This window comes from Orbicella franksi, chromosome 7 (genome assembly GCF_964199315.1).
Source record: "Orbicella franksi chromosome 7, jaOrbFran1.1, whole genome shotgun sequence".
NCBI lineage: Eukaryota > Metazoa > Cnidaria > Anthozoa > Scleractinia > Merulinidae > Orbicella > Orbicella franksi.
The window spans coordinates 31,314,686-31,342,333 of NC_138151.1; the positions used below are offsets into that span (position 1 = coordinate 31,314,686).

General features: G+C 38.7%; 4 protein-coding genes across 5 annotated transcripts in view; 2 read left to right on the forward strand and 2 right to left on the reverse strand.

The window, feature by feature from the left end:
- Positions 1-4,498, reverse strand: LOC145493079 (protein Flattop homolog). The gene is made up of 3 exons (XM_081472486.1): positions 4,403-4,498; positions 4,085-4,147; positions 1-1,581 (listed from the first exon to the last, which is right to left on the reverse strand). Exons 1-3 carry the CDS (start codon positions 4,427-4,429, stop codon positions 1,117-1,119), a joined length of 555 nt encoding a protein of 184 aa, XP_081328612.1. The 5' UTR covers positions 4,430-4,498; the 3' UTR covers positions 1-1,116.
- On the forward strand, positions 2,090-20,686 carry LOC145493074 (glucose-6-phosphate exchanger SLC37A2-like). Of its 2 annotated transcripts, none has more exons than XM_081472479.1 (24): positions 2,090-2,691; positions 4,886-5,057; positions 5,165-5,246; positions 7,020-7,077; positions 8,300-8,378; positions 8,848-8,983; positions 9,431-9,451; positions 9,700-9,755; positions 10,068-10,160; positions 10,491-10,564; positions 11,250-11,299; positions 11,932-11,985; positions 12,739-12,816; positions 13,242-13,364; positions 14,071-14,161; positions 14,520-14,594; positions 15,165-15,250; positions 16,146-16,194; positions 16,526-16,599; positions 16,682-16,760; positions 17,311-17,354; positions 17,808-17,861; positions 18,389-18,441; positions 18,742-20,686. In XM_081472479.1, the coding sequence occupies exons 2-24, from the start codon at positions 4,957-4,959 to the stop codon at positions 18,860-18,862; spliced, it is 1,731 nt and encodes a 576-aa protein (XP_081328605.1). In that variant the 5' UTR covers positions 2,090-2,691; positions 4,886-4,956; the 3' UTR covers positions 18,863-20,686. The 2 variants fall into 2 exon arrangements, with proteins under 2 accessions (XP_081328605.1, XP_081328604.1); XM_081472478.1 differs by lacking the exon at positions 2,090-2,691 and adding an exon at positions 4,557-4,642.
- On the reverse strand, positions 20,668-25,083 carry LOC145493081 (uncharacterized). The gene is made up of 4 exons (XM_081472489.1): positions 24,549-25,083; positions 23,246-23,619; positions 21,787-22,212; positions 20,668-20,885 (listed from the first exon to the last, which is right to left on the reverse strand). The coding sequence occupies exons 1-4, from the start codon at positions 24,722-24,724 to the stop codon at positions 20,668-20,670; spliced, it is 1,194 nt and encodes a 397-aa protein (XP_081328615.1). The 5' UTR covers positions 24,725-25,083.
- Positions 25,069-27,648, forward strand: part of LOC145493075 (cell division cycle protein 20 homolog) — a 5,665-nt gene continuing 3,085 nt past the window's right edge. The window contains exons 1-5 of the mRNA XM_081472480.1: positions 25,069-25,132; positions 25,216-25,719; positions 25,855-25,983; positions 26,520-26,713; positions 27,346-27,440. Of these exons, the coding sequence (XP_081328606.1) occupies positions 25,230-25,719; positions 25,855-25,983; positions 26,520-26,713; positions 27,346-27,440 (908 nt within the window). The 5' untranslated portion in view covers positions 25,069-25,132; positions 25,216-25,229. The remainder of the gene's footprint in view (positions 25,133-25,215; positions 25,720-25,854; positions 25,984-26,519; positions 26,714-27,345; positions 27,441-27,648) is intronic.

The window sequence follows — 27,648 nt, forward strand, 5'->3', positions numbered from 1 at the left end:
TTTTTTTTTTTTGCGAAAACGTGAAGTGCACTGTTCTGAGTTTGTTTCTATCCCGCTCAGATTAATTCCATTTAGAGTTAGAGATCAACCATCCAAGGTCCATGGCAAATAATGTGTAGTGCGGAAATCTCAGATTTCCAGTTTTGCGACACAGTATTTTCAATTTTTGGGGTAATGTACGTTGCTAAGGGTATGGTATTTGACCTGGAAATAGTCTTCTACTTGTAACGAATTGTAAACTATTCGCGTGTTATGCTGATAAGTTCTGATAAATAAGGGGTCTGTTTTCGGCAAACGTGCGCAAGAATAGAAATATATTTCCTAAGAGTTGCACCGATAGTTTTGGCTAGACATCACGAGTAAAAGAGATTTCTACTCAATAGAAAACGTTCCTAACTAGTAATTTAAATAGGCGAAATTAATCGGTTAATTACCACTCGTTGATTGATCGTTATGTTTCAAGCCGTGGGCAACGTTTCTTGTGAAAGACGTGTAAAGCAAGTGTAAGTATCTGTGAGTAATGTATCAGTGGGGCCTTCAAATAACAGGTGTGCTATGTAGGCCGACTGAAGTACTATTTAAGCTAAGCCCAGCGCTATTCAGGCGCCGTGATACTTTGCAGTTTGATCAGTCATTTGTTCCCTTCCTGCCTCGTGAGACAAGAACTCATTTGTGTCACACATCATGTGAGTCGTCAGCTTGGGCAATTGCGGTGGTATCCCCCACAAATGCGCCCATTCCTGTTCGGAGCTGTTCTTTACTGTACAACTCGAGCTTCAACCTTCGTCTTGCTTTTGTAACTGAGTGCAAGATAGAAAGATGTGACTCACAGGATTAAATATCCTTTGGAATACGAGTAACCCCTTTGTCTTTTGAACGTATAAACGATAAAGAATTCTCGAGAGGAAAAAAAAGATCGCACGAGTGCGAGAAAGTCTCGCGCGATCTAGCTTGTCATAATGATGTTGAAAATAAATCATTCCCGAGGGGCAAGTAAAATGAATGTAACACGCACGAAAAAGAAAATCACTCAAAATCGTCATGTAACTGCGTCAGTGTATTTTACATTTTGATCAAAGATTTTACTTACAGTTCACAACAGGATGCAGAAATTAATTATACTGGGTCAGACAATACAACTCGCTTCTTAGGCGAGTTGTCATTTTGGATAGGGCTCTTGGCAGGAGAGGCAGGGGGGTCAGGAGTTTTCACTTTAGCAGGACTGGGTGACTTCTTAAATTGGTTATCCTGACTCAGAGGTCTAGAACTTGTTCTCTCTTGGACCTCTTGGGGGCTTGGTGTTCTTATAGCTTCCTGCTGGGGTGTTGGAGTTCTTGCTTTCTCTGGCACAACTTCTTGCTTAGGGCTTGGTGCCTTTTCTTCAGTGACCTCTGCAGCATTTTGCATGCCTGTAGACATTGCAGTAGTCTTCATGGTTTTTGTCCTGAGAGGAGCCTTTTCCATGTCCCATGTTCCGACAAACTCACCCCATGGACTTTTTGATGAGCGTGGGATTCCAGCCAAAATATGGCCGCGGTCATTACTGATGGGTTGTGTAAATCCCTCAAGAGTGGATGGCCTCTAGTGTAAAGAAAATGTTCCAATCATGAATTAAGGTGAGAAATTAAGTGCAGAGCAGAACAGATGACTGTCATCTCAGGTGAAATACTGTAGTTTTGTTCCTCTTGAGATACGTAACATCAAGAATAATTATTGTATAAATTTCAAGCATACAGAATACTCCTGAAGTGATGATGGGGGGTGGCAGCAGAGAGCTCAATGAATTAACAATTGAATTTAGCTCATGCTTTAGCATGCATCATCACGTCATGATGCCAGCAGGAATTTTAAAGAGCGTGAAAGATAAGAAGCACAAATAATTATGCGTCACAAACCCAACTATTGATTATTTTTAGTTAGAGGTCAATTGCCAGTGTTACCTCTCTGGCAGACTCTGTTTCTTTCGTAAGAACAGGTTGTTGTTGTTTAAATCTTAAAGAAATCATCAAAATATATTACTATGCTTTCTCTTTTGTTTTTATTACAATTCTTCATGCCTTAATTACCATTAATAGGAACGTTTTTAAAATTTCTTGCCATCTTTTGTTTCAAATGGCCAATCAACCTTGGCAACTTGCCACCTGTTTCAAATGCTCACTGGTTGAAAGTTTTGAAATTCCGGCCCCATGAGAGTGAATTTGACAATTTGACATCTCTGCCCTTGACAGTTCCCATGTTTTGATTGGCCTGTTCAAATAGAAGCCAGCAAAAAAATTGTAAAAAAAAAAATTCAAAATTTAAGCAAAACCTTTTCCAGTGGCAACAGCAAAAGGGTGCATTAAGCACCACAAATGTATTTAGGGTCTTTCTTACTTTTCAAGTCTATTTTTGCCACATACAATAGAGATCACTTCAATATTTCTTTAACTAGATTTTGTCAAGCATGAATATATATTCGTCTAACCTTTGCCCCAATCCCTCCCTGGCAAATTCCATTATGTCGTATCCCCTCCTTTTTCTCCTGCTCTCATAAGCAAGCTCAGCTGGACCCAATTGAGCACTAAGACCACTAAGGATTGTGGGTTCATCATCTCCTACCTTCCCATCTAACAACATGCAAAGAAATTTGGAGACTCAAAAAGGGCTCACAATGCATCACAGTGTTCACACAATGTCAAAGGAACTCGGAAGGTATGAAATCTCTCACAGGGTATGAAATGAGTTTACACAATAGTTATCATCATATGCTGGGAACAGGGCTCTAAGCTCATTTTTATCAGAAATCACCTTTTGGTGACTTCCTTTTGTAATGAGCCCACATTGAAATTGTTGGAAGCATAAGTTTTTGTCGCAACTATATTTTTTGTTGAGCAGTCTCAATTACTGCACAGGAATGTAAATAAAAGAAAAAAAGGAAAGGTAAGGAAAAAAAACATACAAAAAATGTGGTTGAATTCGTTTGGCTTACAGTAGCTTGTGATTTAGACCACAAAAAAATGTTCACTTGTTCATTAGCAATCAGCCTTTTGTACTACACTAGCTGAAAATTGCAACCTGTTAGGAAAATTTAGTCGCCAAATGCTTTTCACTCGTCATGGACCAAAATGGTGGCAGCTTGGAGCACTGGAGATGGAAGTATAAGGAAAGATGAATAGTTTTTGCCACCTTACGATAATGTGAGAGCTGCGCTCTTTCGGTTCTTGGTAATACTTTTTGATAGCTTAAACAATCAGTCGACGAGCCTGATCTGGAAGCGCGAGGTGATAAACAATAAACAAGAGGCTTAGTGCTGCATTTGTTATAATCATCTCATATCAATCATTGATCAAGTGCACATGTATGCAACTCTTGCTTAATACCCGGCAAATTTAAGTTATTAGCGCTTGCAGAACTCATTTTCATATTAACCTAAGGTCAAATGTTCATATTTTTTGGGGAAAACTGAGATTCATCAAACCAAAAAGAACAGTAGAATTCCATCATCAGAAGTTGACAATTTCTTTTTTATGGTGTGATATCTGGTGATGTTGTGTAATTTCTTGAAAAATCTTGTGATACTTCACAATAACTGGTGATGTGGTATATGATACTTTGTGATACGAGGTAGTAATGCGTTTTTCCTTGTGACTCCGTGTGATGCTGTGTGATGCACTGTGTGCCCGTGTGATTCATAAACCTTGCTGTGAGTGAGCATTGTGTGAAAATTATCTTGTTATAACCTGTTAGCCCATGTGATACTAAGTGACACTGTATGACCTTCTTCCAAATAATTGGTGATATCTTGTGTGAATCACATATTGCAAACAACGAATCCCCTGGATCCCCGGTCACAGTTCTAACCAATAGAAAGGGAAGGGTTAACGTAATTCAACCGACATGTGTTGGGTGCAAGCATGGTCTTGAACTTTCCAACATAACTCTTAGCATGTCTTTTTTCCTCCTTTGAAGTTTACCGCGCTTCACAGTCATTCCCTCAATGATATCCTTACTTTACCCAAACCGAGCATCAAGTGTAACTGTGTGAAATGCACGTATAATTTGAGGGACATTGTTGCCATTTGATAAAACAAAACACAAGACTGACCTCCTTAAACCGCTTCGTAATTTCCCAATTTTGCAACCGTTTAGCAGCAAATGCTTGTTCATACTGCAGAATGCAAAAGAACAGAAAAAATGTAGCAGTTAGCTTACATTTTAAAACTGGATCGCGAAGTGACCCGAGCCAGCTTCGGTCGATGCCGGTTGTTAAATTATATATGTCTACAAAGTACGGCCGCAAACGATGCCTTATAATAGCGGGTAGCTTAAGCTAAATATGCCGCAATTGAAATAACCTTTACCAACATTTACGCTTACGTTATTTAATCTTAAGCACTAGCCTTTCCAGAGAAGGTAACCATACCTGATTTGCGCTAAAATGTGTTGACATTTTCCCTTTCTGTCGAGGAGCTGATCCTGAGAGGACAATAATCTTTATAGTGGCAACAAGGTTGTTATGGCAACTCAAGGCTCGTCCACAAGCTCACTCGGCTTTCTGTCACATGACTAAAGTATATAATTGGTTGAAGTGAAGTTTTATAATGAATCAAAAATTACGCCGGCTAACAGCAAAGTTAAACTCTTTTAATCTCTTCAGAAGTCGGTAAGTGAAATATTAAGGGACTTATAAAGTGACTGATGTAGATGGCCAAATTTCCAGATCGAAAATGACCGCGATCTTGCGTTGCGAATTTACCGGTAACCCAGCTTATACAATCAAACGCATTTGCAGTCTTTCGAAGTCTTAATATTAAATTTAAAATTATACTTGTAAGTCTTACTGTGAAGGTTGTTAGGCTGTATTCTATTTGATTTTTTTAAGTAACTGAATTTCATTTTTCTACAGGTAGTCTCTGAACCGAAGTTCTGATTTATCTTCTACGCTTAACCCCTTTACAACCTTAAATTATTTCGCGAATGATGACGAACCCAGAGATGCAATTTCGTGCACATAGTCACAAAAAGATTCCTTACGGAATACGGTTCATTCAATGGATTGGACGCGATCGAACTCAAGCGTAAGTTTATTTTATCATTATATCGATATTTGTCGTTGTACCTTCGGTGTATCTCTGTTATTTATCAAGGATTTCATGTTTTGATGTTGTTATTTCCTCGTTCACAGATATCGTGGGTGGGTGCTTATTTTAACTTTCTTCGCGTACACATCTTACCACCTTTCACGAAAACCCATAAGTGTCGTGAAGGTAAGGATCGCAGAACTTTCATTAACGAAAGGTTGTTTTGTAGCAATGAAATACAGTGTAGCTCTGAAGTGCCTTTAAGTAAAGTAAATTAAAACCTTAAGTAAAGTGAAGTAAAACCTTTGGAAACTGTTCGCTCATGTCTCAGCTGTGCTCACATGTCACAGCTGTAGATCGGCCGTGTAACTTCACATGGTGAGTTAAGTCATTCGCCGGCCGGCTTGAAAATGCACGATTATTACATTGGAACTAGAATTGTATGTGCTTAACATGTTCAGAAACAAGGAATCATTTCTTTCTCAGCAGTGTTTTGTATCAAATCAAAGCATATATTAAGATGTCTGCTGGAAAATATTCTTGGAAAATCTGTTCCAACAAGCATTTACAGAATTTCTTTCTCACAAATTTCCTCTTGATTACATAATCAGTAATGCGGCTGATACTCTCTCCAATATTACATTATCATAAAATTTAAATCAAATCAAAGCATACATAAAGATGTTTGTTGGAAATTGTTCTTGGAAAAATTTGTTCCAGCAAGCATTAACAGGATTTCTTTCTCACAGATTTCCAGCTGATTAATTACATTATCAGTAATGCAGGCTGATGCCGTATCCATTACGTTATGATCATTAATGCTGGGTTCTTACCAACTGAGAGCGCGGACAGAGGCAAAATGAACTTGCGTAATTTTCTGTTACCTATGTTCCGCCACTTCTTAGTCATGAATTTGTAACTTAAGCAATATGCAAAATAGTCTGGGAATTCACAGAAATAGGACTTGATTCAATTGTAGTGCAGAATAAGGCTGAATATTTACATTTGCTATCCTGTTGTCCTGCAAACTCTTGCACGGGCATGTATGAACATGACACAAACTATTGAATGGCCATTATCTGCATTAACATAAGTTTTTCTGCAAAGATATATTTGTATCAAATGATTCAATGCTTTTATTGTGATAGTCTAAGTTTTGTAAAAGCGTTTAGATTCGTCTGAGCATTGCAGTTCAACTTTATTGTGCATATGCAGTGCATCATTTGTTAAAAAAAATATACAAATTTATGTCATGCTGCTTTCAGGAAAAGAAAGTGTGATATTGCAGCATTTGCATCATGTTACAGATATGTGCACTTGAAAAACAAGAGTATAGCATGCCACATGTTAAATGGAAAACAAAAGAATCTTGCTACTGTTGTTTGCAAAAATCTAGGAAAACTCGTGCATCACATTTGGTGTTTCAAAGTCTTACTGGAAGAGGATGAAGCAAATAATTCCTTTGCCTTAACTTCATGCAAAGCAATCATACATGTAAATTACATTTTCAATTGCTCAGCCCAGGTACAATCTGCAGTCATCCTAAAATTGTGCTGTTTGACCTGTGACTATCACAGTAGAGTTGTCAAACAACCTTTCACATGATAAGCTTTGACTCTCAAAACACTTCTGCTCCTTAGCTTGTGGTCATGCCATGACCATAGAACTTAGAATTTGCAATATATTAACAACTGAGGTGGTATCCGCTATAAACCTGGTTGTTTTTTGGAGGTCCCTTCACTGCGTTTTTTTTAGTGCTGTGAGTTTTTATTATTATTTACGGTGTAGCAAATAAAAGATGATGTTGATGTTTATGATGAGATAATGAAGAGGCCTGGTCACAGTATTATTTTAATAGAGAATATTCTGTTTATTTTTATTAGATGAGAATGGACAGGTAAATTCAAGACAGGAAATTTATTCAGTTTAATTTCTTGCGTTTCCTTGTTTTGTTTAAAGGGAACACTGAATCCAAATTGTTCTGCTAAAGCAACTTGCCATGGCTGGAAACCTTTTGGTAAGTTTGCGTATTATATACATATATATTGTATATGTTAATGCTTTTAATTAGGTAATTTAATTAAGTCGCATATGGCAGGAAGTATTTTTAGTAAATAGTGCCTTGTTGTTGTAAAATAGAATTGAATTAAGGGTAAAAAAAAAGCATAATTTTAAGTATTGCAATTGAAAACATGTGATCCAAGACTTACACCTGTAAACAATTGAATGGGTTGGTTTAAACCTTTCCAAGAGAACAACTTGGGCAAATTAAAGTATTTTCCCTCAAAAGTGCTAGAATGTGTTTCTGCTTGATAGCTTGTGGTCTTCAGTTTAAAAGGAGAATGTTGTCTTTTTCTGCTTGTTTTGCTTTGTTTCTGAGGAAAATGCAAAATAATAAAGCTGTAATTTTTAGTCTGCTACAATAGCATCTTGTTTGGATGGGGTTGGTTGCTCTTAACATTTGATAACAGTTATTAAAAGTGGTTTTCAATTGAGTGCTGTAAGACCAAAATCAAAATAACTCTTAGTTAATCACAAATAACTCAGACAATCTGGCAGTTTTAATCAATCAAAACTTGAGGCAAATACATGCAGCTGATGCGAGGGCAGTTTTTTAGGCCAATTGCTTAACATAGTAATGCAAATCCAGAGTAACTCTCCTCAAGTGAAATCTACTTGTATAAAGGAACAGTAAACAACTGCTCATTCCATGAATATTTAGAAGATAAGTACCTCATGTCTTTTTCTGCTTTGTCTGAATTGCTGTAAGTTGTCTTCCTTTTTGTACTTTTCTTTAGAATGAAGGAAATTTTTGTGGAACACTTTTTTACATAGATCTACGTCTACATATAGACCTGCATCTACATAAATTTACATTCGTCACAGCTACATGTAGGTTGAGTCAGTAAAATCTCAAGATGACACACCAAGTGTAAAAAACTTTTTTTTTTGCTGGGCTGGATTGCCATCTAGTGTGAATGGAAATATTCCTAAACATGTAGTCGCTTCATGCAACAGAATCTGGGATAAGTTGCCAACAGGCTTGCTGTATGAGCCATTAGCCTGACGCAGACTTAACCTATGTGTATTAAGACTTGTCATCAGGGATTTTTGATTAATTAATTAATTAATTAATTAATTAAGTAGTTAATTAGTTAATTAATTAATCATGTTTACTTAATTGTTAACATTTTCTTCATTGGATTAATCACATAAATTTATATCTCTTATATGACCAGATTCCGATGATGGAGATGAGTTACTTGGAGCATTAGACTTGGCATTTCTATTCTCCTATGCTGTCGGCATGTTTTTCAGGTACTGTAGATTCTAATAATCAGTGTCAGAGTCACAAGTGGTGAGTCACAAGTGGTGTGGTCTTGCTTCAAGCCAAACTCTTGTTGATTAAAACCAAAGAAAAATTATAATCATTATCACATAGAATAAAGAGCAGAAAAGTTGTTAGTGCTCAGGGATTAATAAATTAAATTTAATAACTTTAGCTCCTGGAGAGTAAACATAAAAAATTGCATGATTCAGAATTGTCGGGCTGAGGAGTTGGCCAAGTGAAAGCATGGGTCTGGTCACTGACAAAACAACAATAAACCACAAGGTTCATTATCCATTGCTCCATTTCCAGACTAGTGACTGTAACTTGTAGTTATTTACAGATTTGCTAGGGCTGTCACTGTCTTTCTGGGTCATAATGCAGTGATATCATATCTCAGACTGCTGTTTTGAATGGAAGCTTCTTGATAACATTGTCCTTGTTGATTTTTTTCTGCAGTGGTTTTGTCGCTGAACACATGGACCTGCGGCATTTTCTTACACTTGGCATGCTTTCAAGTGGTCTCATGTCTGTGTTTTTTGGTTTGGGATATTTCTGGAAATTTCACAATTTTGCTTATTTTGTGACTATCCAGGTAATTATTATGCAGCAAATTCTGTATGCTGATAATAAACTGTTGCAATACATGTTAGAATTTATCTGTGATCATAAAAGGCTACCCCAGCAGAAGAACAAACAACTCTGTGATTGATTAGTGGTTGTATCAGATGGCTTTTGTGAGGGGGATGGGCTGGGGGCAGGGAAGGGTAACAGACTATACATGTAACTACTGCAATAGTATTACCCGTGTACAAGTTAGCCTTTAATAAACTAAAAGTCAGCCCAGCACTTATACACAAGTCATACACAAGGAGCTGACCAGATACTGGTCCAGTGATTAATTAATTGTAAATATTTTGGGAGACCTGGCTGGGAAGGAATTAATTATTTGTTAACTGGATTGAGCTATACATTTTATTTTAATTGCTAAGGGCATTAATTGATAACCAGTATTTCATTTTTCTCTTTATTATTTTATCAGGTGTTCTCAGGATTTTTCCAGGTGTGTACATGTAGAGCTTTAAATTTTGAGACTTGTTAATTGGAATTGCCATTATTTTAATAATTAGAGAGTGATCAACATGTGCATGTTTTCCTTCATAGTTACATAATGAAACAACAGCTATTAGTGATTCTCCAAAAGAAGCTTGTGATTAATTTTCATAGAGCTCTGCTGTAAATGAATGTGTTGAGTATTCTCACAAGCCAGTTGATCTTGTACTTATTGGAATGATTATCTGTTTTCACCAGAGCTCTGGCTGGCCTAGTGTTGTTGAGTGTGTTGGAAATTGGTTTGGAAAAGGAAGGTAAACATCATTCAATCTGTTTTAAATGAGCAAATTCCTGTCTCTTCTTGGCTGTTTTATAAAGTTCCGAAGATGATAAAGGAAATGCTACTCACAGATAGACTGAACTGGCCTACAGCGCCAGACAAAGTACTAGCAGCTTTACTTTGAATTCGTTCTCTGGACATTTTCCACCCAATTCATAAACCAACACCCCAAATTCCAGCTCAATTTTGTGTGTGTCTGGATCCCTGATTAGTAAGCCCTTTAGGCTAGCCAGAAGCTTGACGCGTCACTAAAAGTTATGTTTATTTTATTTTTTATTTTCTCCAGGCGTGGCTTGATAATGGGAATATGGAATTCTCACACATCTGTAGGCAATATCCTCGGGTCTGCTATAGCTGGTGTATGGGCAAGCAGCGAGTGGTAAGGGATAACTCTATGACTTGTGCATTATAAACAATTGCCTCCATAGTTAAGCTTCTCAAAAAGTAAAAGAAGCGGAGTTGGAAACTAAATTTAGACAGCACTCATTACTCGGGCGAGTTTTCAGTATCTCATAATCATGGATGCCCAGCTTGCCATTTCGTGTTGAGCTTTCTTTTTCTGGTCCATTTATGAGATGCCTCCTTAGGATTGCTGATTGACTTTACTGCTTTATCCTTGTTTTTATCATCAACTTTTGGCACTCCTTGCAAATTTTCCACATTTTGTAATCAATTAATGATTAGAATTTAAAATCTTTGATTCCCACAGGGGATATTCATTCATTGTACCTGGATGTATCATCGGTGGAATGGCTATAATTGTATTCTTATTCCTTGTTGTAGGTAAGCACTCTGTGTAATCTACCTCAATATTACCGTTACTATTCCTGTTCTTTCACTTGGTAACAACAGACTCAACAAAGATTACAGATTGAACTGTTATGTAGTTTTTTGTTGGTTATGCAGTAAGGTAGTGCATTCTCAGTAAGGTATTGCTGCAGCATTACTTAGCCTGCGAGCAGGCTCACCTTTGAGTCACGCGCATGAGTAGTGAAGAAGTAAGAAGTGATAGAGTTATTAGAGTTAAGGACATTTTTAAATGTATTGCTCTGTTTCAAGTTGCAATTTCTTTCCTTCATTAGTAACTTTGCTCAAATTAAAACTTGAATGTTTCTACAGACGGTCAGCATGACATTACATGTGACTGGAAACTGTTGGGCAACGTTGAAAGTTCATCGCTTGAGTTATTATGCTCTTGGGAAGTTTGTAGATCAAAGAACACTCAAGAAGCTTCCTTCATGCTTGAATCTACTCATGATGCACTCTAATTGTTAAACAATTGAAAAAAGAAAAAAAAAATATTGAATTAACTTTGAACCTATTTTTCAGCAACTTTCAAAACTGATGTTAAAAGAGATCATGAACAATAAACTGATGTGAAAAGAAATCATGAACAGTAAATCAATAAGGAGAATCAGTCTCTTTTGTAATCAATGTTTTCAAATTAATTTCTTTTGTCTGTTGTCAGATCCTAGTCACGTGGGTTGCACATCTCCCCATCAACACAATGACGTACAGGTATGTTACCTGATATTTTTTTCTAGGCCTACTTTATTTTTGCAGTTGCCTAAGGTGCATGCATCTTGAAATGATTTGTGTGATGTGTTGTAACTTTATGAAGCATTAACCAGCTGCCTCACAGGTGGGTGCCTGGGGTGTACAGGGGATTCCACTGTGTCCAGCTCGTCCTCAGATAGAATACTGCCCCCGATGGCTAGCAAATCTCCACAACCCAGCCATGAACCTCCATGCCAGGCACCCATCAACACTGATCAATATTGAAAAAAACAGAGGGTGGGGTGGGGTGGAGGAATACTTGAGAACAACTGCGACAACACCACTCGGGACCACTGACAAACAACCACTACAAAAATGCTTGAGAACTCGAGCCTTAGCGTAGTTGGATGTTCCATTTGAGTCTGCACTTGTGAGACTGACTGCTGACTGGAAGAGCCTGCTAAGGTTAGGGTGGTTAGCTTTCAATACGTAGCCTTAATGTAGTTGCACATTCCATGTGAGCCTGCACTTGTTAGATTGACCACTGACTGGAAGAGCCTGCTACATTGTAAGCTGATAGCAGTTAGCTTTGGTAAATTGTCATTTTAGTAGATTTATTTTTTTTATGCTCTGTGTTATTCTTCTTTTTTTAGCCTCTTCCTGTTGATTCTGATTCTTCATATAGTACAGAAGTTGTTTTTAGCGAGGTAAGACTTTTATAACCAGAAGCTGTGTTCCCAGTATTATTCAGTTTTGAGTTTGAATAATCTCAAACTACGCAAAACATAGGCAATGAGAATCATTTTTAGACAACAAAAGTTAATACCTCTGTTAACTTTTAATCCTGGGTTAGCATTAACCGGCTTTCGAACAACCCGGTCCTGGACATTAAGGTTCACATTGAAGTACATTTCATTCTTGTTCCCAAAATACCCACATGTGTTTTGATCAGTGGTTGCCAAAAACCATTGACATTCTGGACAAAGTCCAAAACCAGAGCTAGAAATGATCCTCGTTTGAGTTTGATTATGAGCTCCATACTGGTTACTGAATATATTCGTAGAGCTAGCAATTGCTGTTGTTAATGCTGGTTCACTCACAGAGGTTGCAATTCATGGTGCCACCACCAAAGGGATAGTGGCCTCCAGTTCTGGAAGATTGTGTGCATATGGTCACTCTACATGGCTGAGGGACCATCATAAATGGAACAGCTTAAGTAATGCTGGTTCTTACCACAAAAAATGCTTTGCGAGGGTGTGATACTGACCTAAATAAAGCCTTCTACTTCTAGATTCAACTTCAAGCTTTAATTATTTATAATTAATAGTCGAATAGAGATAAGTATCAGTATTAGTACATGTATTGAAAAGGCGCTTGATGTAAAAGGGATTAGAACGAAGTAACTCGTTTAGAGTGACATGTTGTTTAGTTCTGACTGCCAATGCTCTTGCTGTTTGCAGACTGACAAATTGAAGAAAGAAGATATTTTAAAAGAGCCATATGCATTCAAATCACAACCAATTAATGTCAAAAGAAAGGTAGGTGTCAATAATATATTTATTAAATGTAGTAAATTCCAAAGTACTGAGGGCTTTTACTTAGTTCTTAAATCCGATGGATGTCTCAATACATGTGTAGATTAAAGCATAATTTGATATTTAATTTAAAATTTAAGTGGAACTTAGGTATAATGTAAAACTGCAGGGTGTTAAAATAGTGAACTCCATCTCAAGGTAACTTTAATTTAGCGCACAGGATGCTAAATAATATTAGGCTATGGAGTGAAAAGGAGGACATTTATTGGAAACAGGCTGGTTTTCCATGTAATCTATTTAATCTTCTTCTGTCTAATGTAACTGGTTTGTAAATAGAAAATACCAGCTCCAATGAAGATTTAAATCTCATCAATTGAATGTCTGCACAGTACAGTGACTGTTGTTGTTGTTGTTGTTGTTCATTTCAGTTACCACATGAGTCACATGAGTCATCGTCATCATCATCAGCTTCATCTTCATCGTCAGTACTTCCATCAGATGACTCAGTAGAAGTTAACGCTGTCAGTTTCTGGAGAGCGGTTCTTATACCAGTGAGTCGGATTAGTGATGTTTTGTCTTTTGCAGAGAGAGTTGGGAGGGATGCTGAGGGTTATCTCCAAGGCCACTAATCCCCTTTCTAAGGTGCTTGCGTTATGATGAGGTGCAAACAATAAGCTTCCTTTGGTTATTTAAGAAGTTTGACTCAGTGAATTCAGCTTTCTCAGGGTTGAGGTTTTGGGGTGGAACATGTACGTGTATGTGTTGCTTATCATGGTTCCATGTAAATCAAGATCTTTTTGAGTGATACTACAGTCAAAGCTCTGCACAAGATCAACAGCCACCTTGGGGACAGAGGGAAGTGGCAGTTTTAGAGAAACTACTCATTAATTTCATTGACATCAGTGATGTTGTAAATTGATTGGTTACATCTGATTGATAGTATCTTCCTGGAGATGACATTTGAAGAAGGAATGTTGGGGGAGGGGAAGGGGGTGTGGGGGGTCTTTCCTCAATGGTGATTCTTGTTGGAAAGTCAGTGGTTAAGAAAGGATAACATCTTAATTAACTAGCGCAACATATTTGCTTTATATTTAATGACCTTCCTTGCGAATCACAGTAATTGTATTCATAATAATTATGAAAGCGCACTGGATTAGGGATTGTCTTTAGCTCTTCAATAATATTATTTTTATGTGCAAAACATTGTCCGTCATGCAAAGGAAATGAATATTAAAGTGTACCATTTTTTTGCTTCAGGGGGTGATTGAGTATTCATTGTGCTTGTTCTTCGCTAAACTGGTTAGCTACACTTTCCTTTTCTGGCTCCCATATTATATTGAAAATACAAGTAAGTAACTCCATATTAATTAGCAATGTTATGTAATAAGTTTGCTACCAGTTAATAAGTTAACATATTCCACTCCTCCATCTGTCAATTAGTTACTGTAGTCTGTCCCCCTGTTTGCCCATCTGTCTTTTTTTCCTGTGAGTTATTTTTCTTTGTTTGTCATAGTGAGAGGAGAGTGCAAGAGTGACTCAACCCCCACCCCCTGTGTTGTGGCTCCTTCATATCCCCTGTGGTTAATCTTTTGCTCATCCTCTCAACGGAGTCCAGATAAAATAGAGGGTGTGTGGGTGGACTATCATTGAGCAGTCATGAACTTTTTTCTGAATCACTTAATAGTTGATATTTTTTTCTTTCCCAGGTATTGGTGGTGTCAAGTATGGTGCTACAACATCAGCAGATTTGTCCACTCTGTTTGATGCAGGAGGAATAATAGGTATGTGGCATCTACCTGACTGTTAGTTGGACTATTAAAATTGTAGTTTTTGTGCTTGTTGGTTAAAGAACTCGAAAAATGGAAGCCAAGATATTCCACTGCAGCCAATGAAATGCTTTCTGGTTGGCATCTCTTCTGTGTGTCTGTGTGTCGGTCTGTCTGTCTCTCACTTCCTGCCTGCCTGTGTCTGTCTGTCTTGTCTGAAGATCACTTTCAATTAATTCAACTCAATTCAGGTCTTTATTTACACTGTAAAGGGCATTTACACATATTATATATGGTAACCTAAATTGTTATGGTAACACTTCAACAGAAGTTGTTTTCAGCAAGGTAACAGTCCAAGCTCGTTTTTTAAGGTGTCCTATCCTTCAACTGTGCCCCTTTGGTTGGATTTAATTTGTTACCAGCCTCTCTGTCAGAGTCATTCTATGAAAACCCATTTTCAACATGTATATTCTCCTCAGTTTTTCTACCCTTTTGTATAGTAGTTACTACAGCTGTGGTTGGGAGAATTTGGTGGAATATCAAGGATTAAAAGCTGCGTGTGTTCTTTTCTTTATTGGTTTGTAGGAGGGATTCTTGCAGGATATATTTCTGACAAAACGAATTGCAGTGGCATTACTGTTGTAGTCATGTTGTTTGGTGCAGGACCAATGGTGAGTTTTTGGTTCTTTTAATAGATTTTGTTGAACTAGCGCCACGTCCTTATGGGGGAAATATTGCTCGGGGGCTTCTGTCAGCAGGTTTATGGTCTGGGTGACAGGGGAGGTCCATAAAGTGTCCAAGAAAACAGTGAGTCCAGTATTCCCCAATACAGACTGAACAAGCTGGTTCAATTAAATAAAGAATGTATTATAATATATGACTTTTTTAAAGCTCTGTTGATAGATCTTACATATCTATTGTCCTCCATGACACATGTGATAAAGGGCATGTGTTTTTGTATTTTGGATTACTTTTTTTCAAGTTTATCTGAATTATCTGCCAGACATGATGGAAAATGATTTCTACTAAACAACAAAACAAACTATTTCTTTGATACACTGGTTTGAACAGGCAATTTGCAGAAACCTATTCCGAGCAATCCATCATACCAGGTCATATTGCAAACTTTGGACCACTCTTGGTATCAACCAGAATTGTCCTTTTCATCTCGGACCAGTTTCACATGTAATGATAAGACCTACGCCAGGCATAACCATGGCAACGATACTGAAGACTTCATGTTAGAACTAAAGAATTTGAGAGCATCTCACAAGATTTTTATCGGCTTCATCCATGAAGTACACACCCAATTTGTTATAGAATTTACCTGTGGACTTTATGAACCCAGTTTTTACCTCTCCTCCTCTTGTGAAACACTCATTGAAGAAATCCTTTGTCGGAAACATGGAAACTACATGCATTGGTAATTGATCTGTAAGAAAATGTATCATGACATGTAATTAGTTGTTCACAAAACATATGAAAGTTTTTTTGGCTAATGAGAGATTAGGTAACTTTCCACTTCTAGATGTTATTTGAATACTAAGTGCTTTGATTTCCTTTCAGCTCTTTATTTATAGATTCTTTGCCAATGCCAACCTCCATATGAATATTTGTAAGTATTTATTTGTGTTCATTGTACTTTGGCCCTTAGTGTTGCTATACACTTCAGAGCAGCTTTTGATGGAGGCAGTCTTGAAGGTGTTCTTTAAATGCTGTAGGTAACTCCTTATTTATGTCTGGGCCTTAACCCCTGCGTCAAATATTTATATACACTCATAGGTAACAAATGTTTTGACACGTTTCACGCTTGTGTGAGAATGGGGGATTGGCTGTTAAAACTCTTTATAAACCCAGCCAAGAAACCTAATGCAGGCAAGGACCCCCAGTAGACAGTGTTGTCTTCTCAATTTCCCTGCTGACTGACAATCTATTTCTGGTCGCAGTTTTGATGATGTTGACTGGAGTTCTGGTAAATGGCCCTTACGCTTTAATCACAACAGCAGTGTCAGCTAACCTGGTAAGTCCTTCATACAATTTCAGTTTTAAGAACTTAAAAGCGCTTTGTTAATGTGCTAAGATATCATGTGTTATATCTGCAGGGAACACATCCATGTCTTCAAGGAAATACAAAAGCCATGGCCACAGTCACAGCTATTATCGATGGAACTGGATCTATGGGTGAGGAATTACATGTTACAGAGTTATCATGTTTAGGTGTTTTCTTCGTTCGCTGTATTAAAAGTGAAGCCAAAGTTCTCACTGGCCTCAGAGAGTTAACCAATCAGAGTCGGACGTCAGAACACGTGAGCGGTGTAAAGCGCGGGAAAAATCACGAGAACAAAATCGCCATCGGTGTCGTCTTGCATCTGATTACCTGCAAACAATACGTCTTAGCATTGATTGGCTAAAGTAGGCTACACGAATTTGTTCGACCATTTACAGAGCTCAGCAAACGAAGACCTAAGCAAGTTTCAAAGTTTAACACTTAAAATTTGAGAAATAATTTCTCGTTTTGATTGGTGTTGCACTGGCTTTTGACTTCTAGAACAGTTTTGCTTAGAATGGCCTATCTCTGAACCATCAAAATTTGTTTTCATAAATTGGTTGACGATGGAACCCAGAGACAAGTCGTTGAAATTTCCAGTTGGTTGGGGGTCCTCTTACTTCTGGGGAGAAACGAGTCTAGAGTTTCGTTCAAACAACTTTCTTTTCCTCTGCTACTTTGTAGGTGCTGCTCTTGGACCGCTTTTGACGGGTATTATCTCGCCTACGGTATGTAAACTGATTATTGCAGAAGTTCTCCTAACTGGGCTCTGTATACTGCTAACGGCTTCAGTTGGGAGAATTTGTGTGAAAAATACACTCTAGTGTTCTCTCTGCAGTGTACAAAATACAACCAATAAAGTTAACGTATGTCAGAAAAGGCCTGTGTGCCCAAAACATCGACCTGTAGAACTGCTAACTTGAGCTTGATTGGCAATTAATTTCTCCTTACAAAAACAACACATTATTAAGCAGTCAGGCATGAGAATTAACAAAATGATGGTACTATCTCGACGTAACAACCATTTCTCAGAGCTAATAATGTAGCATGGGACAGTTATAGTACCTAGAAGGGAGAATTGAGAGTTTGATGTCGGCAGGGGTTTTTTATTTATGTTAGAGGACAAGCACTGTTGGGCATTAAACTTAAACAACGTGGTCTTGTACTTGTTTTGTTTCCAGGGTTGGGACAACGTATTTTTCATGCTGATTGGAGCTGATGTTTTAGCAGCTATTGTAAGTAGAGTAGAAGGTGATTGCTTTGTTTTTCTTTATCTGGCTTTAACTCCTCGAGCTTGCGAAATTATGTTATGTCATTTTCGACCGTCCACCAGTACAAATCGCTTCAAAAAGCCGTTAACATACGTTAGACTTAAAGTTACCTCACATAATAAGCTTTTAAAGGGTCAATTCTTAAACTACATTCGAGAAAAAGTAACACATGAAGCGAAATTTCGAGGAAACGACGAAACGTCTGGTCGCCATTCGTGTTAAAAGATGAGAGAATGTTGCTGTCAAAGCATAAGCCAGAACCGGTACGACTTACACACTACAAAATATCAAGAACATACAGTTTTGGTCTCCAGGCTATCACATCCAAGCTGTAATGCGTGCGAAAGAGGCGCTATAACGCGCGAAGTACACGCCTTAACGAGGACCATAAACCACGCGTCATCCCGAACAGAACACACGACTTGGACGACAGCTTTGTTCAGTTTGCAACGAAACTGCTGTTACTGATTTCATTGTTTTGTCTTTTACAGCTCCTCGGCAGACAAGTCTGGTTTGAAATAACGAACAACTGTATACGAGAAAGGTGAGTGGTACAGACGAGACTCGTCGCAAAATTGTAACGGGCGGAGACAGGTGGCTTACAACTTGTTCACCTCTCTCTGTGCTCGCAGACTTGTGAGGGAGAAATTTCTGCTACCCTTCAGAGGTCCCCTTGTCGTGTTCATTTCATCCTGTACTCCTCCCCACGACCATTTTATTTAGAACAGAACACTAGCTTAATTGTGCAATATCTTCTTTTGCGAAGAGTTTATCGAATTTTGCTTCGTATATTTAGCAGTTTTCTTAACCTGTTTTTTTGCCCTTTGCTTCGTTGTTTCTACAGAAAACGAACTCGCTTGGCGTATTTGGAGTCTGGAGAGGCTCGTTCAACAAATGGAGAAACGCCGTGCTCAGAACAAGAACAACGGCTAAGCGAGCAAGAGCCACTCCTATACAGTAGCTAATACAGAGCGAAGAAGAAAAGAAGAAAATGGATTTAGTTACAAGTTATAGTAGAGATTTGTAAGTCGGAGAATTTCTTTTTTCAATTAAGCGTTTGGCTTAACATTGCGTTACTCAGGGAGATACTTTCGTGACTAACACCAAAGACATCAAACCGACCAGTCACGGAACTGTTCAACCAATCAGAGTTTAAAGCAGACATGTGAAGCCGCTCTGAAGGGCGGGAAAGGTCGCGCGAGGTTGATGACCTGATTGGTCGGGACGATTCCGTGATTGGTTGGAAAACTCTTTGCAAGTTTATTGAAGTAGATATGACAAAGTGAAGCAAACAAATGTTGTTAGATCTTGCTGGCTCGCTTTGTCGTTAACTAAACGCTGATGTTTTCATGTGAAAGCCATTTTGACTAAAGAAAATCTCAGCGGTGATTTAAAGATGTCACAGGCATCCAATCCTCCGTAGGAAAAAAGATGGCGACTGGTACATTTACCCATAGTTCTTAGCGCAAGAAAACCTTAACGCTCATAAAAACGTGCAGAAAAGTTATAAAATCTTCAAACCTAGGCTGCACAATGTCCTCAGCACAGGAACAAATATTGTAAAAATTTGGCTTTCTTCGTGCCATATAGGCTGTGTTAGGTTCGCAAGGTATTGTGGTAAAATGTACAGCCGCCATCTTTTTTCCTACGGTGGATTGGTGCTTGCATGAGTGAAATCCAGGGAAATAATGAAAATATTGGGAGTTCGAGGGAAATTATTATATTATTATAAATGAAAGATTTACGAAGGAAATTTGCAAATTTTGTGAGAACTTTGTAACCCGTGTTCGCGGCGAATTCGATTTATGCGAGATCGACGGAACTTCCTGCATTTTGGTTTTCAAACAGTGAAGGCAATATAGATTATATGATGTTGATGTCAATAGTACAATACCGAAACAACTTATTAGCGTTTGAGCCATTTTTTTATTTTATCGAAATAATTCATTCACGCCGTTCATCACATTGGTACCTGCCATTGTGTAATGTAATGTCAAGACATTATTTTAATGTAGCTGTCAGTTTGGTTTTTCTTCGTAGGTTCGTATTTTTTTTTTTTTCAATAGGTGACGCTATTTAAGGTGATTTTGTTTCAGTAAATCGATCGAAACGTTGAAAATGTTGACGGAAATTCCAAAAAGTGATTTCTGGCTGGCCAACAGGATAAAGCTTAGGTCAGTTGTACAGAAGCGTGGTTCGTAATACTCGGACATAAAGTTCGTTTGTTCAAAAACTTATTAGTAATCAGAGCAGCTACTGAAGAATCGTCAACATAATAGCGTGACAGGTAGTATTAGCTATACGTTTGACCTCCGAGAAGTAGCTTTTCTGCCCTTCTCGAAAATACTTTCCCTTAGCTCCGATACTTTAGACTTCCGAGAAGGAACTTTTCTGCCCTTCCTGAAAATAGCTTCCCACACCTCCGAAGAAATTGCACTCGCAAGCAATCTTCTTAACAATTTTTAAGACCGCCCTCCCCCTTCCCATTTGTATAATTTGTTTTAACTAGGAAGATGTTGTCCAGGTTACAGATAGTGAACGTTGAGTTGAGGGCCGTAGAAAGGAGTCAAGTATTAGCTATTTGTAAATCAATAATTTATTATCCAAATAAGTATAATTAATGTTATATTGAAAGTCATTTTATTCGCGAGGTATTTTCAATTTTGGGTGGGATGGATTCATAGTATTTTTATATATTTTAAAGGAGACTGATTTTTACCAAAACTGTTGAGTAGCGTAACGTTGCCCCTTGGTTTAATAAAAAGAGGAATTAACTTGAGCTTGTTTTAGCCTTCTCGATCCTGTCTTTCTCAAACATGGCGGCCTTGAGCGTGTTAGTTACATCCTCGTTTTCTTGCTTGATGTCAATTGGTCGGTCCCCGCTGTTGTCCCGGATGTAGAGATCAGCATTGGCTTTCACAAGTAGTTTTGTGAACTTGCTGTCGTGCCGCTGTACACACATGTGTAACGGGGTCTCGTGGGTGTCCTCTGAAAACAAGATAAACAAGTTTGTATTCAATTTGCCATTTTCATAACGAAAAGAAATCTGGGGTGATCCAAGAAACCGTTCGACGAGCAACTGCGAGATGAGACTCGCCCCAGTTTTCTTCGCGTTTCGAGAGGGGCGGAAACCCGGTTGCGTGTATGGGGTGAATCTTTGCATCTTACGTTTAATAGTGTTGTTTAGGCCATTGTCGTACATGAACTTATGACGTTTTTGTTCAATAATCTCCCTGCGTGTGGGAAGAATCGATTTTCATGTCGGAAGTAAACAAAAGTGCCAAGGATTTTGTTGGAAGGTTCTTGGTCCGTGCATAATCTTTTCTTTGCGCTCACGTGCTTTGGCTAAGTTATGCAGCCGTAAACTGTCTACGACTTTCTATTGTTAAGAGAAGATGAAGGACCATTCCTCAGTTTATTTTAGGATCACTTTTGGATTCAGAGGGTCTAGAATAATATGAAAATATGAAGTACATAAATTGTGCCCAATCATGTACAAGGTGTTTTAGCAGTCAAGTTGGAGTTAACGGTTTTCCGAGAGTGCACCTCGAGGAAAACTGTGAGCGTAGAGGAACAGATATCCGAGCATATTTTCGCGCCAAATGCAGGCTATTGTGTTTCTTATCCTTCAAATATTTTTCGCAACACGCGCAGTTTTGAAAATTGGGGAATATCTGAGGCCGCCACTCAGGTCCTAGATGAGCTTCGTATGAATTTTACCAGTGGTGTATTTGAATGAATGAATGAATGAATAAAAGACTTCATTAAAGTGTTAAGAGTATTTAGCTTTAAAAAAACTAATTGGGGACACTATTTACACAATCCAGTAAACAACTCGTGTTTGTATAACAAATTCTTAAAATCATTGCTTTTTAACAAAACAACTAACCTGATATGGCGTTAACGTTTGCGCCGTTAGCCACGAGTATTCTGCCAATTTCTACTTTTCCACAGCGCGCCGCGTGATGAAGAGGAGTGCACCCTTTTAGCGACAGCGCGTCCACGTTAGCACCGTATCTTAGCAACAATTCCGCTCCTTTTTCACAGCCCTGTCTCGCTGCTAAATGTAAGGGAGTAAAAGATCGTGGGCCGGCGTGAATCTCCGTGTCTGCGCCCTTTCTCAAAAGGGCCCTGAGGACTCTTATTTGCCCAGCTTCTGCAGCGTAGTGTAATAAGGTGCGCTTGGGTTCCTTGTATCTTCTATTGATATCTATTCCTTGTTTCATGAGTTCTTTAAGGTATGTTGAGTGACCACACACTGCACAAAAGTATGCGGGGGTCAAGCCGTCTCGAGTTTCTGTGTTTATATCAGCCCCTAGGAAACCGAAGAGCACATTAAACTTTATCACCGATCGATTAACTTATTAGATTTTGAGCTGGAGAATTCTATGAGGTGATAATTGATCATGCCGAAGGCCGAGTGAGTTATAACCTGAAGCATCTCTGATCTATCTGAAGCAGACGGGTGTGTTGGTCGATCTCCATTCAGTCCGCGGACGAACTTAGTTAAGACAAACGTTTAACTTATCACGAACTTAATTCGCTTAGTTTAGTTCGTCTCAACGAGTTTGACGCTTGGCCGGGGCCTGAGATAGCTCAGTCAATCAGATTGCAACATTTGAATTACTATTCAAAAATAAAACTCGATATAAACACTGACTAGCATGCGTTTTTAACGGACTGATGGTGCGAGCAAGGATAATTTACATTTTCATAACCAGTCGAGTCTCGACCTCGTTCATTCTCTAAGGGAAAAACCCATCGAACGAGGCTGTTCGAGTGTTACACTGGTATACACCTTTTTCAATGTAAAGTTTTCATTTACAACAACACTTACAAACATATAGGCTAAAGTTCCTTTCGATAAAAGGCCCTCTAATGAAACCTCCAGAACTGAAATAGGCCCACCGAGAAAGACTTTTGAATACAGCGATGAGAAGTCTCCATGACGCCATATGAGGGCTTTTACCGCAAATAATTGGCTGACAGAGATTAAGAGGTGGACCATTAGACTTTGAGGGGGAAGGAGGGGTGGGGGAGGGGTGGGGGAGGGGTGGGGGAGGGGTGGGGGAGGGGTGGCTGATTTTGGAGAAAATTTCCTGTAAGCATCCTTGTGCTAAAAAATTAAATTCATGCAGACGACCACTACTGGAAAAAATTCACGCACGTTCAGTGAGCCGAAGAAAACACATGTTATACGAACAAAAAATATCATCTATTCACACGTCCCGAGAAAAAAAAAATTTCCTAATGCATGTAAGGTAGTGCCTGTACCAAATCACACACTCACCCCTCAAAAGTGAAATGGTCCACCCCTGATAAATGTATGTTGTGTAAACAGTCTGTACCTGCATGGACAAGAGCAAGCATACAATCCACGTGACCCCGCATTGCTGTGCAGTGCAGCGGATTCTCCCCATACTTGTTGGAGCTCTTCCAATCAGCGCCATGCATAAGCAGCAGTTCCACGCAGCGCACGTGACCGTGCCTGGCGGCGTAATGCAGCGGCGTGTTGGGACCGTTGTTGTTGTACGCGGCAGCGTCCACTTTGGAGCCGTATTCCAGCAATAGCGCAAGGCATTCCGCGTGACCGTTTAAAGCAGCCTCGTGGATTGCTTGCCAGCCGTAGAAGTCCTCTGCGGTCACGTCTGCGCCGAGTTCTAGAAGCGTTTCCATGCATTCCAGATGACCGTGCCGAGCGGCAAAGTGAAGCGCTCGTAAGCTATCGAAGAATGACAATTGAAATAAGGACCGAAAAAAATTAAAAACCAACACGAATGTATTTACTTGGAACCCAGGGCGGTGGGATAGGCTTTTCCCTTATATGGGCTACATAAGTATGTGCGGCCCCAAATAGCGTGGTTTTTTCGCCCGTTTTGGTCAGAAATAGGGTATTGATTTTGGTCATTTTGGTCTCGCATAGGGTATGGTGTTTGCACTCTAATCTTGAATTAGGTATGTATTTTTTTTATATAGATTAAGCCACTCTTTCATCGTTATCGATAAGACCATCAACAAAAGCCCTGCATGATGCCTTAAGCATCGGTCTGAACAAGGGGACTTATTACAAAACAGGTCTGAAACAGGGTATTTATTAAAGGGTTAGGTCTTAAATAGGGTAGTGAATTTTTGTTCAGGCCATAAATAGGGGATTTTGATCTTAAATAGGGAAGGGTTATGGGAAGCGGGTAGAACACTCCCCACCCTAATTTTTCTGGGAATTCCCCTCCAGGACTTGGAAATTAAGGATCTAAAGTTGTCAAGTCTTCTTTATATTAAAATGTCATTGCTATAGAAGGGATTTTCTTAGCCACACAGAAAACGCGCGCGCTTGTTTCACAAACCGCATCACCGTAGGTTAAATTTCAAAGAACTCAAACGCTTATAAAATTCAGGCCATTGGGAGGACTTTCCAGACCTCTCAAATTCATTTGAGTGTTTTGTACTGGGTACCAAATAGGTGTTCCTTTTCTGAGTGTTTCATGGAGTTAATGCGAAAAATTGTCGACAAATTAAAGACTGGAATAAAGCTACCCAGTCGCAAAGGGTGTGTGATAGAACAGCCGACAAATGCTGTTCTTCGTTTGCCCCTGATCCTTCTCGGTAAAGAAGAAAAGATTCTGGCAAGCTACCAGAAAGATTTGTTTTTACCCTGAAAATGGCGACTCTCTTTCATTCGGATCCATTCCTTGCTGTATTACGAAAGTCAGTTCTTCGATGTTTCCATCGCGAGCACTTGCTAACATAACGGTCTTGGGATCTTTCAGTTCCTCTTTACTTATGGATTTTGTGCGTTGTTTTTCTACGCTAGATGCAGCAGTACCCATACTGTCTAGCTGCCCTTCTTTCTGCTTTGGTAGTTTTTCGCTCTTCCCAGATTATGACGTTCAGGTAATTTAATGTTCTACTTGGAATGAGTTAAAGAGTTAAAATTAGAACGATAAATTAAGAATATTTTTCGTCTGAGATTTCATCTCGGGCGGTGGAGGAAGAAAGATAGGAAATACTCGATCTAATTACACGATGAACGCTAGCCACATTTCGGGGGATAGAATCCGTCTTGTCACCACCCCGACAATTTCTGACGCGGGAAAACCATGTTATCAATCAACCAATCAGCAGCGAGAATCTGGCATTTAAAAATGGCCGCGTGCTTTGAAGTTCATTGATTTGCAAACTGACAGACGAATAATTAGAGTGTATTGAATTTACGCGAAGTTTTAAATTTTACATCGGTAAGTCAACTTTTAAATTGTGATGAAGCTTACAAATGTGTTTGCTCTTTGCTGATTTATTCATTGTATGTTCTTAAATCTAGAATTTAGCGAAGATATGGCTCAATTCGAGTTCGAAAATGGAGTCAATGATTGCTTGAAGAAGCTCGAAGCACCACTTTCGAAAGGCCCCATTCCTCGCTGGCAAAGAAAAGAAAAAGAAAGGAATTTATCTTCATCTGGAAAACCTTTATCGCCTCTTCAAACAACTTCCCGCAGTCGTGTAAACAGAAATGTATCGTCCAAAACTCAGACGTTTACACCCGGCAAGAAGACGAAGACTCCATGTAAGTCTCCAAAGAAAACTCCTCAGAAAACCCCGAAGAAGTTCCTCGAAGGAGACCGCTTTATTCCTAGCAGACCGCTTGTGGACTGCGAGTGGAGCCATTTCCAGATCATGCAGGGAAATGAATCGGTTGATGCGAGTTGCGACATTGAGGTCGAGGGTAACCTCGAGTTCCAGTCAGCTATGTCGGAGAACCTGGGAAGTAGTTCCAACAACTGCAAGATTCTTCACTTCAAGTCTGGCGCTCCCGTGACCAAAGAAGGTATCTTTTCAGTTACAATACACTAATCTGAAATGTATTTGCAACTAAATGAATGGCAATGGTTCCCATTGTCTCAAACTGTCACAGGTACTGTGCGATTGCTGGTAAGCTTTATAATATAAAATATTCTCCTAGGGCATCAGAACAACCTAAGAGTGCTGTACTGTCAGAGCAAGCCATCGGCCCCTAAAGCAAAGTCAACAAGACATATTCCACAAGCTGAGGACAGAATTCTTGATGCACCAGATCTGCTGGACGATTACTGTGAGTCACTATGATCACTGTCTTGCTTTTCCAATTTGCCAGTTAATTTTGGGTTACTATTGGTCCTAGATCTGTGAACTTTTGCAGTGGACTAGCGTTTGACAAAATGGACCTCCCTAAAATGAAGCAAACAAACAAACAAACAAAAAACCGAAAAACAAAAAATTATAATAAGAAAGACTTTAACCCTGGTTAGCTAGAATATCTTAAAAGCCTAGAATAGCCTTGAAAGTTATGATTAATGCTCAAGTGTTTCCCGTTGTTTTTGGAAGGAAAATGCTACAGTGAATATTCTACGACAGGACTTAAATAATATGATTTTTTATGCCAAAATGTTTTTTGCATTTTAATTTGTACATTGGTAGTTCTTTATTTATTATTGCATTTTTATACATAATTTGGTGGTACTAAAATTGTGTCTAGTAGTGAAAGGCATTGGGAAGTGCTAAGTTGTAAGCCACCTTAAATTTGGTTCCTGAATTCTATTCCAGTTCTGCTCTAGATAGTATGATTTCAAAACTGTTTCTGCAATTTAGATCTAAATTTGTTGGACTGGGGATCAATAAATCAGCTTGCCTTAGCTCTGTCTGGGGCGGTGTACATATGGAATCCTTCCAGTGGTGAGACACAACACTTGTTCCAGATGGAGGGTGACAATTACATCTCCAGTGTCAGTTGGATTGGACAGGGCAGTATACTGGCTGTCGGCAATAGCAATGGTCAGGTCCAGGTGAGGGAAAATGGTCCATTTTAACTACACATACATGTAGGTGAAACATCAATGCATGTCTTAAATTAATAATTCTTATTTATTATTTTAAACTGGACTTAGATGTGGTGAAATAGTTTGCTGAAATCTTTTTTCTGCTTTAAAAATAGAAATGAAATGTCTTGTGTCAAATGAGATTGGATTAAATCTTCGGGAATAATTTGTTTTTGTTTGCATTTGAAATATAGAGATGCAACTAGTAAATCTGAATAATCAGGGCTGAAGGAGGGGGAGCTTAATTCATTTCATCTTTAACAGCAAGAGATGGAGGTAGCTTACCATGGGAAGACGGGCCTTAAAAGAGATAGAGCTGAAGTTAGAATCTAATGTGTACTATGATTATATTATTATTAGTAGTATATAATTTAAGTCATTTAATAAGATACAGATTTTCCAAAATAAGTACAAATTTTTACATTATTTTTTCTTTATTTTTATCTCTATCCATGTTTTGTCTGGTGCCTTTTTAACCTAGTTAAGTGGAACTGTACCAGCTATGGTCTTGTATTCCTATTTAATATTTACTTAATAATTTTGGCCTCTTTGTTGTAAACCAAAGATAAATAAACACATGTTTGGTTGTTTGTTCTTAGTTATGGGATGTCGCGCAAGCCAAGTGTGTTCGTCTGATGGCTGGTCACGCTGCTAGAGTGGGCTCACTTGCGTGGAACTCCTTCATCCTGTCAAGGTATGTGTCATTTTGCCTGGAGAGCAGAAATAACTTTATACAAGATGTCGCTGAATAGTTTTTCATTCTGTTTTAAGGGCATATTTTGTATAATTAGGTTACTGTATCCTGCCCTTCCATTATCCTTTAACTGCCTTTTACTAAATCCTGCTGTTTCCAATCTTCAAGTGGAGAAATTATTTTAAAAAAGTATACATTAAAAATACCA